The sequence below is a fragment of the Mugil cephalus genome, chromosome 11 (genome assembly GCF_022458985.1).
Source record: "Mugil cephalus isolate CIBA_MC_2020 chromosome 11, CIBA_Mcephalus_1.1, whole genome shotgun sequence".
Taxonomy (NCBI): Eukaryota; Metazoa; Chordata; class Actinopteri; order Mugiliformes; family Mugilidae; genus Mugil; species Mugil cephalus.
In genome coordinates this window covers 7,108,714-7,124,993 of record NC_061780.1, presented here as the reverse complement: position 1 = coordinate 7,124,993, position 16,280 = coordinate 7,108,714, and the positions used below count along the sequence as shown (strand labels likewise).

Genomic DNA, 16,280 nt, shown 5'->3' with positions numbered 1-16,280 from the left:
CATTATCTGTGGTCAGATGACCATAGGTGTGTGTGGTGGGGCGCAGGGCGGCCGGTGTTTCCCGACGCGAGTCGAGTGGCTCCGAGAGTGAGCAGAGCCCGACATGTTCCGAGCATCTTCTAAATGTTGAGCCCGAGTCGTGAAGTGCTGCTCTTGAGGGGGGCGAGGTTGAAAGGGAGGGAGACGACGAGGCAGAAAACAGGCAGCATCCACGCAGATTTTCACCTCTGAAAGCATCTCTCCGCATCTCCTCCGCGACAGCAGCGCGGCTCCACCCGGTCAGTCTAAGGTAGGTAGGTGAATTCCTTACCCTTTACATACATGTGCGGGTGTGTGTGTCCTAAATTTGACTGGTGCGCCACGGGTTAAATTCTGCAGTTTTTCGGTTGACGCGCTTATCGGCTGTCCCGGCTCAGAGGAGACTGATTAGACTTTATTCATCTCCAACTATGCCTTTAACTGGAAAGGTGTGATAACATGTTTAGCGATTTGAAGGATCTGATATTGAGGTTGTTACATCAAGAGCTGAGTAGATATTTTTAGGTTCATCTGATTTATTCCTTAGCCTCTGAGATTTCATTCAGGTTCTGAAAAATATCCCAGAAAAGGCAATTTGTATTTTTTAAACCTCATATAGGCTCAGCTGGTCTGGCCATTAATCCACTTTAAATTAAAAAACAAATGAGCCTGTAATGATGATGATTAATACCTAATGATGTTATCCTTACTTCTATTTTGAATATTTTATATTCTTTCTCAGGCTTTACTCTTAAAATAAGCTATTATAAGGACAAATAGGCTGGATGTCCTGTCACCACTTAAAAGCTTAATAGCTTCCATTATCTGAGAGCCTCCGACCTGAAGGCTCTTTTGCCTCCGCCTGCAGTGTCCTGCTCACAGACTGTGACCGGAGCTGGAAGAAGGCCCTTAACAGCGCATCAGACAATGCTGTCCACATGATTATCTAGAGACAATTTCACATCTTCTCTGTCATCGCTGTCAATACCGCACATAGCTTCCCCCCGCAGCACCCACTCCTCCCCACTCCTCCCTCATGTCCATTGATTTTAAAGAATCTGACAGGTGCAAGCAATATGGTGGAAACCTGTCTCATCCGTTATTTCACTGCAGCCAACACCGTAGGAAAATAGGCTGTCAGCTGCTTCAGGCTTCTTCTGCAATATAAACTTCAGAAATTATGTATTACACTCTGGTTTCGTCTAGACGGGATATTCTGGTCATGTCTGCTCTGCTGATGTGATACACTTGAGATACGAAAAGAGTTGCAGTGACGTCTCTCAATTTTAAAAGCGCTCCAGTAAAGGGAAAAACTCTTTATTTTTGCTTTAAGATGTAAAAAGTGAATTCATTTTCATGTGTGGGTTTCTAGCCACAATGCTTTTTTTCTTTTTCTGATGCCTCATGATTAATAAATGTCAAGCACTCTTAGAACAGCCTGTGCTTCTGTGTAAATGTGTGCTTAAGCTCATCCCTAGTCTGCCTTCTCGGGAGCTTGACCCCACGTTCCACACATTCACTTGTGCAAATAAAAGGAGTAAAGTGAAAATGAAAGAGAAATGATGGAGGGCAAAGACACAGACTTTGCTTTGTGAGTTCCCCACATCTGCAGTCATTGAAGGCATTTCCGCCTCTTTAAACGCCTCGGACAAAGACCTGCCTGTCCCTCCAGTAAGCAGGGAGTTTGAAGGAACACAGTTACAGGCTTTCTTTTCAGAGTGGGATGCACTGGCTTGGATTATATAATACAGGGAGTAGGAGAGGATGAAAGAGATGCGATAAAAAGAGCGAGAGAAATGTAGCGAAAGTGGGAAATGACACAGATGCCCTGCGACAGAGTATGGGATTCGGTTTGAGAGGAGTCATACTGAGGGGCCAAAATGTGGTGGAAAGAAGAGAAAGATAGTATAGACTCTCAAAGATAAGCACAGAAAGTTACAGTCCCTCATCATAGTGGTAGAAGGTAACACTTGTGTTGACAGAAGTGAGAAAATTGAGAGTGGAAAACACAGTGAAGTAGAATAAAACTGTATAAAGCTTGAGGGAAGGGTAGAATGTCAGGGAAGGATAGCAGATGGCATGCTTGTCTGCAGCCTAAAGGACTGTGTAGGAAAAAGCTTATAACACAGGCCATGGGCGTTGTTTTTATGTACTTGCATGCCTGTGCTCAGTGTTGGTTTTGGTCTCAAATTCTAAATATCACAGAAACAAAAGAGAAGATTTTGGATTTATCTGCTCCACAGATCCTGCATAGAAACCAGATTGTCTGCGGTGACTCCGTGAGGCCAACTGCTGTGACAAACAGATGGATACTGTTTCTATCTCTTTTTCTCTGCAACCAACCAATCCTGCATCTCAGATTGCAGTATTAATTAAATGCTGACTCCTACAAGGGTCAATACTCTGCTATTTAGTCAGATGTTAACATGATGCAGCAGCTTCTAATGAGGATTTAATCCATGAGAAGAAAAATATAGAAACAAAGATGGGAACTACTGTGATGAAATTACAGCGCCAGTTTGAGTTATAGAGATGACAGTGGGCACTAAAGGTTGTTTTCCAATCGACAATGCTCTGTGTGACGCAGCCTTGCTCTGTATTTTGTTTTCAGATGAAATGAAATCAGTAGGCTTCGTGCCCAGAGTGTGGCTGAGGATGTGGCAGACACGGTGCCGACGTCTGTATAAGGCCTCGTGTGAAACAACAATTCTGGATGTCAGATTATAACAATTTATTTTTATGCTGATTAAGTAAAAAGGAAGAGCGAAAGCCTCTTTGGCAACAATCTTTAGAAATATGTTCGCGTGCAAAGTCAGGCAGAGGGCAGACATGCATAAAATGCACACATAGGCTTATACACAGTGTTACGGTGCTTTAACGCTCCTTCATTTCCGGCAGAAATTGGATGTCTGATGTCATCTACTGTGCTACAAAGAGACACTTTAATGTTTACTGCGTTTATTAGCTGCTGCAAAGTGTGGTTGTGGGCACTGCAGGTGTTCCCTCCCAGTCCCCTCCTGGGCTTCGTAAATGAAAACTGCAGCAAAATCTCTTTTGCACAAACTCTCTTGATGTGTTTCCTCGGTGTAATAGAAGGCATTTCACATCACCATAATTCCTTCAGAGAACTATCATGTGTTCCTGCGGAATAGATGCTCAACCTCCCACCATATTATTGTGCTCATTTGCTTATAGAAACCTCTCTGTTACACAGGCAATGATTTCAATTAGCTTGTGGTTCAATAATTATTCTGCATACATGCAATCAATAGTCCTTGACTGTGCTCCCTCATAAACATACTACGACATAAATCTTGCCTGTTGGTAAGGCCTACAACAATGTCTTCAACGTATAAACTTCGGAGATCCTGGTTTTAAACTGCAGTCAGGGATGCTATTAAGTCCTAATGGGTTTCTCAACAAAAGTTGTACTTTAGCCAGGTTTTTATGTCTTAGGTCCAAGAATTACCTCCAGGCAGTGGTGGAGAAATTGAATTTACAGGGACTGCAAGATCATCTGCAGATAGTCTCTTTACAATTAAATCCTTTTATCTTAGAAAGAAAGATATAGACAAACCCGGATGCCTGCTTAAATGCTGCACCGTCCAACTGTGATCACTGCAGGTGTTCCCTCCTGATCCTCTCCTGGGCTTTTAAAACATGACCATAGGGCAGTTTCTCTTGCTCCAACCTCTTGATGTGTTGCCTCTGATGTCTCTTCACAAAAGAAGAAAGCTGGTCAAATCATCAATATTCCTCCAGTGCTGAGATTAACCTGGGTTCTCCATGGATCCTCGATTCCCTAGGGCATCTTGGAAAATGTCCCTCTCATAAATTTCTGTACTGATTGATATTTACTGTAATATGTATGGAGTGACGTTTAACCAGACTGGTATCTGCCTTGAATCAATGTTTATACCATCAGTTGTGTTTTACAGTTTGGATTATTGGCACGAATGAATGTGCTGGCTGTTGGCCGTCATATTAATTGTGCGTGCACATGTCACCAGGAGACCTCCTATATAACGAACAGATAGATGTGAGTGATTCTTACTCAGTAATTGGAGCTGGAAGGCAAGTTTTTTCTGTCAGCACTCATCCTTATTGCATGATCGTCAAATGAGTCATTTCTATAGAAACTGTTTACTGACACTGTATCTTCAGTTTGAACACACTGCATGAATGATTATTTTCTTTTCTTTGTAGACTCAAAGAAATCAGCCAACATGCTGGCAGCCCGTGTTATTGTTCTCAGCTTTCTGGTCATTACAGGTATGCTAAGAAACATCAGTCATGCATTATACCACCAGCAGTGATCTGGGAATGAAACTGTATATGTTTCCATCAACTATCAAATATCCAGTCTTTTGAGAATGTGCTGAGATTTAATTATTTCTCTTTTATCTTTGTTTACAGCTCTTTGTGCCTCTGTAAAAGGTAACTGTTGAGTACCAGAGCAGCATATACACTATAATTCGGACTCATCAGTTATAAATGATGAGTTTTCCTCACCCTCTTATATGTTTGTTTCGTAATCCAGTACAACCCAATGAGGACACCATCACCTTATTCCATGGGGAGGATTTCCACATCCTACTTCCCTCGCTCGACGTGGAGATTACGTTTAAGAACAAGTCATCTCCTCGGTCGCCTGAAGTTGTCCTGCTGAGGGGCACCAAAGAAGTCAGCTCTCGGGTCAAACTTAACCAGTACCATAAGCACCTGGTTATTGAGGCTGTGGAAGAGGGGGATGAGGGCATCTACACCGTGAAGAATCCAGATTCTCCAGATGAAGCGAAACGCATTGTGCTCTATGTACGAGGTATGGTAAGCATGGCCTCAACTGACACGTTGCATTTGCAAGAAAAACTGTAATTTAAAATGAGCTGCAAGACTCTAATTTCAACCATTTTAACCATTAATTTGACTGCAAATTATGATATAACAGAGGTCTGAAAAATAACATTTCAGATCCAAAATAACACATTGAATCACAAATATTTCTAGAAGGAGACTGTGATGAGACTGAAATATGTTTGCAACTTTGCAAAATTTCATTTTATATCTTACTGTAAAGACTAAAGAAGCCAACAAAATGTACCTGTGAATTATGGGCACTTTTGCTTGATTTAAATAATTATTTAATCATCAAATCTGTTGTTATACTTTTTGATCATCTAATCACTTGAGTTTTATTCTCAAACATGTAATATAACTGAGCTGTGTAATGTAACTTTTGGAGTTACTTGTACTTTGCTGTGCTGAGGTGGTATTTATTTTTGGACTGAATACCTTTTAATTTAACTGATATGTACCACACCACATCGCACTGCGTCCCACCGCATCGCATCGCATCGCATCGCATCGCATCGTATCTTATTAAATACATTTTGCTAATGCTATGTTCCTGTGCTGTCACTATCATGAACACTTCACTATGAATACTTAACTGGTGCCCTTTTACTATTGGCATTTCACACGCTTAACCATGCACCCGAATAAACCTCACATTTGCACATCCTCTTTCTCCAGTCAGTGTAACAAGTTGCATCCATGTTGACTCTCACTGGCAATTCAAATGAGATTAAGCATGCACAACCACACACAAAGATGAAAAGAAGGAGAGAATGATCCAAACTCGCAGAGGAAGGAGTGGGCTCAAACCCAGCATGGATAAAGGCAGCTATAGCGTAGCAGTATGCGGAAGTGGTGCCATATGGAGGGAGTAATGTGTTGTGAAGCGATGAAGAGGTGTGTTTGTGTGCGTTCTCAGAGCATGCTGGAGCTGCCAGGCAGTAATTATGCAGCTCTTTAACCACCAGCCCACTCTCTCCCTCCTTCCCTCCTTCCCTGCTGTTTTCCTGTCTTTATCTTGTCTTTACTGTCCTTTCCTCGGTTTGGTTTGAATCTCTACCCTTTCATTCCTTTTACCCTGATATTTTTGGGTCAGTGCGTTTTGTCTCTGCAATCTGTCCCCTTTTAGCCACATCTGTTGAGTTATTCCCTCCTCTCTCTTCCTCACTCCTTCACCTCTAACCGTCCTTTCTCGCGCAACACTGTCCTTTCACCTCAAGCAAATAAGCTGCCTTTGCTCCCCTCTACTTAAACATCAGCTCATTTCCTATTCACTCTAATTATCTTTGTTGCTTCCTTTTACTCAAAAATAAACTGTTCATCTGCCTTCTTTTACGTTCCAGATTGCTCCAACGAGGAAATTATTAAATACGGAGGCAATTTAAAAATGTCGCTGTCGGGGGTTGATCTTCCCATCACTCTTGAATACAGGCCCAGTGCTGTGGAAGCCAACCAAACGTCGAGGTAAAGTCAGCAAAACTGCACTGTTGTTTCAACCTAGTGACATTTTCCTACCTTGATGCGTATGCGCTGAGACAGCATATCTCAGAGTTACCAGGAACGGCCGTGAAAAGTTCATCCTCTTTGACTTTCTGCAGTCCAGCTTTGGTGATCCGGACCAATACAGGGACAACCACCAAGCCCTACCGAGGTCGTATCAGCGTTGATGATCGCTACGTCACCATCAGCGATGTCACTGGTGCAGATGAGGGCAGCTATGCTGTGAGTGACGCTAAAGGTGACATCAAGAAGAAAGTGTGTCTGAATGTCAAAGGTAAGAGTGAAACTGCTAGGTTTATACACTCACTACGTCGAACGTAATTGCCTTTGAAGATACAACCGTTAATGGGCTCTGGCTGGCTAATGCGTTTTACGCCGCCCATGGGCTTCAAAACAACGTGATGTATTTATCGAATGTCCTCCCTTCTCCTTGTTCTGCTTGTGTCTCAGAGCATCAAAACTTTGTGACCCTCCCGCATGGTAAGAAACTGAAGATCAACCTGATACTCAACAGCTCTTTGGTCCACCTTTACTACATCCCCGACAATGACCCCACGCCACGTCTGCTTCTGGACAAGGGAGAATTTACAAGTGTAACTAGAACCTGTTCTTTCTTTATTTGTTGTATATTTTCTGTATTCGACTGCAAACACATAATAACCATGTGAAAATGATCATCAGTGGAGCTTCAAATCACAGCTATGGACCCCAGGAAGAATAACTTCAGCTAATGTAGCTCCTAATAAGACAAACAAACAAACAAACAAACAAACAATAAAGGCGGGTGACGTTAATCTAAGTTACAATTTCTGATTCTCCACAAATATTTTCTCTATATACTGTATATTACATTTTGTATGAAAACATGTACTATAGGAATCAATAATAGGTTTCATATTAACACACAAACTCCAGTTTCCAAAATATATAGTAGAGCATGTCTATATCGTAGTCGTATGCCATACAGCAATTGTATATTTCACAATTAAAACTCTATTTGTGGTATTTTCCTATTGTTCATTTGCATATATTTGGGATATTCTTTGTTGCTAAATAACTGCAGCTTTCTTAAGTGCCTGTAATTTTTCTAATTGTGAGTTAATATCTTTGACAGCAAACATGTAAATGTACGTGTATTTAATTCTAGGCCCGAACTGAGCTGGGTCTGGAGGACCGTCTCACTATGGAGGGTTCATTGGTTTACCTGGATCAGGTCAAGAGTGCGGATGTAGGGGTGTTCAAAATCACAGATTTACAGGGATTCACTGTGTCCACTATCCACCTGGGACTACTACGTAAGTGACAGAGGACAGGGTGGCACTGGGTTAGAATTGCTGATTGTTTGGTCGATATAGTAGTGCCAAAAATATGTTCTGTTGCTCTGTGATGCATAAAAATCAAAGAAGAATCTTTTCTTGGAACTGTGGGATTTCAACACGTCATTGAAAGGTCAGCTGAACTATTTGCCCTCCTACTCTTGTCTTTCTTTCCCCATTCCCACTTTGCCTCATGTAGCCTACAGACTGGAGTCGCTGTATGTGGCCATCATTGCCCTGTTGGGCCTGCTGGTTTTCCTTCTGCTTGTTTGCCTGCTGTCCTGCCTGATCAAAGTGAAGAAAAGAGCCAAGAGGGCCGCTGCCCTGGAGAAGATTGCCCAGAATGCTGGCAAAGAGGATGAGGGAGAGGCTTTCAGACAGGTTGGGGGAACAAATGTACCTCCAACAGTGGTAATGATATTCTGATATAATGAATGACTTTTGCTTTGTGTGTGTGTGCATCCTCACAGGTGGTCAAGAACATCACCAAACTCAGTGAGGAATCCAAGCATTCCCAGGCTGACACCACAGAGAAATCCCAGAGCACCGAGGTAGACATTAAGGTATGAAAATGCAATATGTCTCTCTTGAAACTGAGTCAATGGGAGGTTTTAATAATGTTTCCCCTTTCGTGCTGTTTTCTGCGTTTAGACAGTTGCAGCTTATTCAGAACGCTGCTGCTAGAGTCCTCACTAAGATCAACAAAGTGGATCACATCAGTTCAGGTCTCAGACCGTTGCAGTGGCTTCCCGTATGACAAAGAATGGGTTTTATAATATTACTCTTGGTTCATAAAGCATTGAATGGTTATGGGCCTACGTAAGTTTCGGCTCCTCTGCTGTGTTATGAACCATTCTGACCTCTCAGGTCTTCTGGGATTGGTCTGTATAATGTCAAAACATGGAAGAGCAGATTTCAAATTTTAAGCCCTCCATATCTAGAATAAACTCCCAGAAAACCTGAGCTCTACCCCAACTCTCTGTTCTTTTAAATCAAGGCTGGAAATGTTTCTGTTTGCCACGACCTTCTATTGAGTTAAATTTGTTATTGCATTTATATCTGGGCTGACTTTTACACTCCTATTATATTCAAGTTTTACCTTATAATTATCTTCCGGTTTATTTTACTATTATAAAACATTTTTATAATATTTTATCCCCTTGTATGTCTGTTATGAGTTGTTTTAATGCCAGTTTGAACTGCCTTGTTGTTTAAAGATCCAAGTTTAAAACAATCAAGTTGCCTTACCTTGTTGTCTCTCTAAACTCAGGGTCTGGAGGTTTCCTCTAAAGAGGTTGGGGTCGGTAACCTAGAGACCAGTGATTCTGGTGTCGGCTTTAACACCGCCCTTCCACTGGACACTGACACTGATGCCCCTGACCAAATCCCCGACTCTGAGGCTGTTAGCATCTCTGAATCCAAACCAAGTCCTCCGGCTGCTGCTGAGTGTAAGCCAAGCGCCCCACCAGCTATGGAAATGCAGTCCAGTCCAATACCTGAAACTGAAGTTAGCCCAGCCCCTGACACTAAGAAAACCCCTGAACACCCTGTAGAAGCCAAGTTGGATCAACCCAAACCACCAGATGTTAAAATCTTCCCAACCCCCAGCCCTGAACCCACTGCGGCTCCAGCTGATTCAAAGCCTCCACCCAGCCCTAGCCCAGAGCCCAAGCCAGCTGTTCCCAAAGCCACCGCTCCAGCACCTGAGAGTAAGAGTGCCCTAACTCCCACACCTGAGTCCCCTAAACCAACCACACCGGAACCTATTACCAACGGTACACCTGAACCAGGGCCAGAGTCCAAACCCAGCCCAGATCACACTGATATTATTGGAAGCTCGGCTCCTAAAGCGGTCCCTCCTAAAACCCCTGAAGTGGAGCTGAAATCTAGCGGTGCTGCACTAGAATCCAGCAAAGATGGCACCCTGGCTGATGATTCAACCACTACCACCTGAGCACTGCAAAAGCAGAAAGGAAGTCTCATCGATGTGTTCCATCTACCACCACTGTAGACAATCGAGCACCCCCTACCAAATGAGGAAACCACTGCAGCTGGGGCGAGGACGTGTAACATGTAACATCTCTAATGCCTAATGAACACTGTATTACCTTCACCTGTCTATAACCAACACTAAAACCTTTGAGACTTTCTAAAACAGTTCAACATAACAAAGACGGCAGTTGATTGTTAAACATTTTAGTTGTACACACCTTGCAGCCTCATTTTTTGGTAATTTTACAGTAAAACTGCCAGACTGCAAATTCTTTTGCAGAGTTTACAACTAAAATGTTAACTTCAAGTAAGGTATTTTCTAAAACATTCAGAGAGGTTTACAGTATTTCCTTAAAGCAACACATAATTGACCTTAGATGCGTGTTCCTCTGTCAGGTTTTTATTTTTTAATTTTTTTTTAGCTTGTGTCGTTCTAAACCTAAATCTGTTAATAATCCACTATTTATAGTTTCTGGGACTGACAGTCAGAATCCCAGCGGATGTCTCAGATGATTAAAATTTGTTTTGCAGACTGATCCCTCAAGTCTGGTTCAACCCCTTTAGTGTCTTTGATCTGGATTTCCCAGTGGCTTCATCAAATCTCAGTGCTCCCCCAGTTTAATGAAAAGCTTGTGTTAGCAGAATCTTAACAGGACCACCCTGTTCCCACTGTATGTTGGGCTTTCCAATAATGAAATACTGACACCAAGTGTGTGGTGACTTCAAATACTTTTTTCTTGCTTATTCTTATTTATTTTTTTTCATCTATAATTCTTTTGTTATTTCCCTCTGCCATCTCTTCCTTGTCTTTATTGAGTAATTTTCTATTATTCCCTCCTTGGTTGTCACCATATATGTCCTTCTTATTCTCTCACATGTCATTCTTAGCCACTTAAACACATGGCCTATAGGCAGAAGTTAGAAATTATTATTTTTTTTTGTTCTATGAAAGTGTTTTGCTAACAGTCAGTATATGACCTGTTAAAATATGAAAAAAAGCTACAATATTTATGGCCCTTATAGCTTCAATATAGTATGAAGCCCAGGATCAATGGCACCATACAGTCTGTCCAGAGCTGGCCTCAGTGTCCAGTCAACTTAACTGAATCCCTTTTAAACTCCTTTATGGAACAGAGGAGGTGTGCAGATACATTTTTACATGACAAAATGCATGTCTCTACCTCGTTTTAACTGACCACGCAAACGAGTGACCATCCAGGTCTGATGCGCTGAAATCAACAAAAAGGCATTTTGGATCTTTTGGAATAGCACAAAATGACAGCTAAGACAATTCAATCGAACAATCAAAGAAATGTAGGAAAATTACAAGTGGATCCATTTGCATTCAAGTAGCCTTTCCTTGTAGCTTTGCGGACAAATAGATTTTTCTTATGGTCAAATAATTACGAGATGTTGCATCTTAAAGAAAGCCATAAGATAAGGTTTAGATGTCAGATTTGATACGTTACATATAAACCAATATATAAACTAAAATGACAAGGTGCCTCAATGTTAAAAACAACATCAGTTAGTCACACGTGTTACGCAAGAGCAAATGCATGCCAGTGTAAAATGTGTAAAACTATATATATATATATAAACTATATAATATATATAGATATATACGCCTCCAACCTGCATTTGTGAGGAAACCACAAACCCATTTGGCAGTACTGACAAAGCTCTTCAAACAGACATACTGTACATACACAAACAGACACACAAAAACCACAAACACACACTTCAGCCTTGTATATATTGCATGTGTATGCTTGTTTAACCCTCATTATGGCTGAATGTTTCAGTGTATAAAGCAGTTGTTGTATCAAAGTTAATAATCAAAAAAAAAAGACTAAATCTCTCACCAACCTTAAATCTAATATATAAATATATATACACACACTATACTATATATACTAATATTCACTAATGTCTTGAACTAATTTAACAACCAAATATTGTAAAAAATACATGAAGACCATATTAGCTCTGTTAAGATCAATTATTGCCATTCCAACCCGACGATACTCACAACATAACCTATCTCTCACAATATTTACATGTCGTACTGAAATGTTTAACCAAGCGTTGACTGCATCATGCCCACAGCACGTTCTGAACGACAGGCGTTTATCGTCCAGAAGTTGTGCGTCTCTGTGTGTGTGTGCGATCGGAGGAGTGACGTTTTAATGTTGCCATCAGTGTGCGTCGGGGATTTCTCTGTTTAAAGTCTGTGTGCCTATGATGCACGTGTCTTTGAGCGCGGGTGACTGAGTGTGCGCCGAATCTATGCACAGTCAGTTTGTACAGAATGAAACTTGTGTACTTTCCGTGTGCTTCTCCACCTCTTGTGAGTAAGGTATCCATGTGCCTGCGTATATCGTCTCGCAACGTGCCGAAAACAAGTGCTGTGTTTAAGTCATGAGTGTGAATGTGTTTAAAGCCACAAAAAAAAATTGTAAAAGTTATTAATATTTGAGTGAATATTGTCTTTGTTTTAGTGCCTAAAATGTATATTGGATAGTTGGCTTGTATTCTGTCATTAGCCTCTTCCTAATGACACCTTTTTCATATTCAGTAGGATATTCACAGATGTAGAACGCAGTTTGCACACGTGATTGAACAATGTAATATCACTGACTGGCCTAAGGTAATGTGAAAGAAATTTGGAAAGTGATCTGCCTTGAGAATATGTAGCCTGGAGACTGCTGGGTGCGCTTTATATGTAAGTGAGGGTGTTTTCTTTAATCAAGTCTGTGATGCAGATTGTGAGTGAATTCCTGACGGTAGCAGATGAACGGTAAAGCTTCGTGTGGGGAAACCCCTGCTTTTTGTTGTTGTAAGAAACTGATGAGAGACGGCTAGTATAGCAGTTTATTGCAACACCACCACTCTATATATTGTCAGTGATTGTAAAACAAAGCCACAGTAGTGATGTGAGAGAGGCAGATGGTGAGTGGTGGACACGACAAGCCTTTTGTTTTACACATTACCAGCAACTCAAAGAAGGCTTGGTCTGGTGGGAGCTATTACATCGAATTGGTGCCGGAGAGATTCTGGTGTCACGTCCACCTCCGTTAAGCTCCCAATAGAAACCACTACTGTTAATACCACTGGTCCTCCTCGCTCTACGGGAGTTGTCAATGCCCTCTCTGATTACTGCTGCTGTTCTGGCCTGGTCGTGGTGTGACGTTCCACATGGTCTCTCTGTACTCTCTTTTTGCACAGCACACCACACAGATGTTTTGTAAAGACAAATGTTTTCTTTATTTCATGTCTAAAGGAATACTAAGAATAAACAAAAGATTATGACATTTGCTGTCCTGCCTTAGTTTTCTTTCTCTGAGCAACTGACTGAACGGTTTTGTCTAGCAGAGGTCTTTTCCGCTTCGATCCTGCTCGATGTCTACCATTGTTTGAGTATCATGTGACACGTCCTCACTACTCCCACTTGCCTGTCGTATGTCATAGCAGAGCAGGCACATCAGGTGTATTTATAAGTTGGTTGAAAGCAGCATTGTAATTCTGTTTACACATGCTATAAATCCCGAAGCTCCATGATGGCGGCAAATAACAAGCATGCTTTACTATATTTAACCTTGCCCGTTATTATCCCAGTTTGCACATTTACGATGTTCTCACTCTGACTCAAAAGCACTGAACTGTCTCTCTTTATACAACACATAATAACACTATTTTGTCTAGTTGTAAGTGCACCATTTAATACCTGTTGCCGCCAATTATTACTTTAATTATTAGCCTGTTTAATGTTTTGTTAATCATCAGATTGTCTGTGCGAAGACAACCAAATTTACTGAAATCCAGGGGGCATCTTTGAAAGCCTTAAATGTCAAACCAACAGTCCAAATCTCAAACATGTCAAGTTTATTTTCAGACAGAAAGCATTTCATACGCCAAATCATTGCCAAATATTTTCAACTGACGTATTGTTTCAGCCACAAAATGTAATCATTCTACAACAGTAAAATTATAAATTTTTATGGGAAACTTTCAGTGTTCAAGCCGAGGATAGCAGCTTCTTATAATGAGGGGTGAAAGTTCTTAATTGGCGCCAGGTTCTTTCCATAGTCTGAGTCACACGGGTTATAGAACGGGAACAGAGGAACCAAGATTGTTCCCATGGAGAAGGTGTATATTGGAGCCATGGTGATGGCATTATAAAAAGTGACCTCCTCTTTTTCGCAGTCTAAGAACACGCCAATGCGGACAAGGCGGAGAGACACTTTGATCTTGGCGGGCGTCGGGTCAGTGCAGGCGAAGACAGATCCGTTCTTCAGCGCTAGGGTCCAGAGGCCGCTGGAGGTGCCCGACGTGGCCATCTCCCCTCTTGGGACATCTTCTTGCGCAACGCCTAACCTCCAAGCCGTCTTGTTGCCCACGTCCACCTCCCAGTAGTGGCGGCCTGTGGTGAAGCTCTGCTTGCCCAACACACAGTAATAATAGTGAAACCGTCGTGGGTTGGCCTGGCAATCTGTTGTGTCTTTATCTTCCTCAAACCAAACTGAAGTGTAGGACTCAGACAGGGACAGATTAGGGTGGGCTGTTTCGGGGTCAAAGGTCACTAATGTAATATCTACAGGCAGAAACAGATTGAGTACAATGAGTTATTGCTGTTGATTGCCCAGTCTGGTATTGAATGACTTGAGTGAACGTACTTGGGTAGAGGCAGCTTTTCATGTGCTTCCATATCTTGTACTGGATAGGCCCCACAAACTGGCCAGACCGAACCTCTGAGTCAACCTCTGCTGGAAGAACAAAGCTGACCTGGGACCTGGATAAAGCAGGAGGAGGGAAGACCGAATGATGGATGGCAGAACAACAAACAGGTCGACATGACACGGCGTAGAGTCAAAAAATAAGAATAAAAAGAAATGTTAAATGCACATAAAACTTGCCTTTTTATGAGATCTTGAATTTCCTGCAATGAGAGAGACAATTCAGAATTTGGTTGTAATTAATTAAAACATTACCACGACAGTTTGCCATCTGCTGAGTGAGGCACTGACCGCCTTTAGTCCTTCCTCTTTTAAATGAGAAATTGATTTTGACTTGCCAATCTCAGCAAGTCAACGGTTTACTCAATCAATGTCTATAATTGATCAAATAAGCACCAATAAGGTGTTGTTGCTAAAACAAATACAATGCAGTTCTACAGTTAAATCACTTTGATGTTAGCCTGTGGAGTCTACACTGAATCAAACAAGATGAACGATTATAGACAGCTGTTTTCTTGAGTCACAGGCCCAGTATAGACCCACGTGTAGCTGCGGGCGCTAATAAGACAAATAATCAGATGCGACCTTTGTTTGTTCGCGTCTTCTCTTTCAGTGATTACGCGTCCTCACTTTGAGCAGCTTGGGACTGTCCTCCTCAGTCAGTTTGCTGTTGAGCACTGCGATCGCTCTCTCCAAGTCTCTCCCTTGCTGGGCTATTTTCTTCTCTCTCTCCTTCAGCTGCTTCACTTGGTTCTGTTTGTGCTTCCTCAGTCGCTCCAGGTCCATGGACTCCTCCTCATCCAGGAAACGATGGAGGTTCTGAAACTCTGATCTGATTTCCCGTTCCAGCTCATCAAACCTGTTCTGAAGGACAAAGGGCAAATGCGTTACAGTAATAATTCACCGTACTTCTAAGTAAATGTTCAGATATGAGAATATGGATTTTCAAAATGGCTTCAGCAGAATGTTTACGATTACACTATGATTTGCAGTTAAGTGAAAATATTACATAAAAGAGTGTATTTTTTGAAAAGATAAGAATGAATAATGCAGCAGCAGTACCTCCACATCCACAGACTCTATGTACGTCTCTCTCTCTGCTTCTCTGCACTCATCTATCTCATGCTTGATTCTTTTTATAGCCTGAATAAGCTTTTCCTGTAACACACACACACACAGGAGACAGAAGATTGAAGAAAAACATGAATAGGGAACAGTGCTGATTTAATATCCTGAAGACCTTCGGCTACAGTTTGTGTGTACAAAATAAGAACATTCAAATCAAGACACACATTGTGGGAAAAAATAGACCTACTGTCAGCTGTTCTGAATGCAAGAGGAGGTGAAAACCATAAAATACAAAGCTTACCTTGTGATCACGGAGAAGGCTTTTATTGCAGTTGTTTTTGGTGGCTTTGGTGTGGTTTTGGTACATTCCAGTTTTCTGAATGCGACAAAACAGAAACAAAAAGAGTTCTGAGAAGCTGAAATAAAAAAGATGGAGGGACAAAGAAGGACAGACAATGTGAAGGGCATGAAAACATAGAGAAAAAGTGAGAGACAAAAAAGTGCACATGCCAGCACGATGAAAAGAAAAGTAAATCTAAGGTCAGACTAATAGAGCAACAAGGACATACATCCAAGCAGAAAATTAAAACGAGAAAATGTATTGACAGGCACAGATCGGTAGCCGCAGCCTGACTTGAGAATATATGAATCCATAAAGACGAAAGGAAGGAAAAGGAGGGGTGGGAAAGGGGCAGGTGACTGAGGTGCCAGGAGGGCTTGCTGGCTGACTGTGTGGTTGGCAGCAGCGATTTATGGCACCAGACACAGAAGTGTCTATTTCGGTCTGCCGGTGTCT

The 16,280-nt window shown here is 41.8% G+C and overlaps 2 protein-coding genes across 3 annotated transcripts; one reads left to right on the top strand and one right to left on the bottom strand.

Annotated features, from left to right (window-relative positions):
* The first annotated feature begins 42 nt into the window (after window positions 1-42).
* On the top strand, window positions 43-12,994 carry si:dkeyp-77h1.4. 2 transcript variants are annotated; one of them, XM_047598586.1, is made up of 11 exons: window positions 43-293; window positions 4,225-4,290; window positions 4,435-4,455; window positions 4,559-4,840; window positions 6,216-6,336; window positions 6,471-6,646; window positions 6,823-6,965; window positions 7,520-7,667; window positions 7,888-8,069; window positions 8,159-8,251; window positions 8,959-12,994. In XM_047598586.1, exons 2-11 carry the CDS (start codon window positions 4,245-4,247, stop codon window positions 9,640-9,642), a joined length of 1,896 nt encoding a protein of 631 aa, XP_047454542.1. In that variant the 5' UTR covers window positions 43-293; window positions 4,225-4,244; the 3' UTR covers window positions 9,643-12,994. The 2 variants fall into 2 exon arrangements, with proteins under 2 accessions (XP_047454542.1, XP_047454540.1); XM_047598584.1 differs by having other exon boundaries at window positions 44-289.
* A 548-nt stretch (window positions 12,995-13,542) lies between these two features.
* si:ch73-54f23.4 (zinc-binding protein A33) lies at window positions 13,543-16,159 on the bottom strand. The gene is made up of 7 exons (XM_047598945.1): window positions 16,119-16,159; window positions 15,786-15,860; window positions 15,479-15,574; window positions 15,047-15,280; window positions 14,597-14,619; window positions 14,357-14,472; window positions 13,543-14,274 (listed from the first exon to the last, which is right to left on the bottom strand). The coding sequence occupies exons 2-7, from the start codon at window positions 15,849-15,851 to the stop codon at window positions 13,721-13,723; spliced, it is 1,089 nt and encodes a 362-aa protein (XP_047454901.1). The 5' UTR covers window positions 15,852-15,860; window positions 16,119-16,159; the 3' UTR covers window positions 13,543-13,720.
* Window positions 16,160-16,280: the final 121 nt, after the last annotated feature.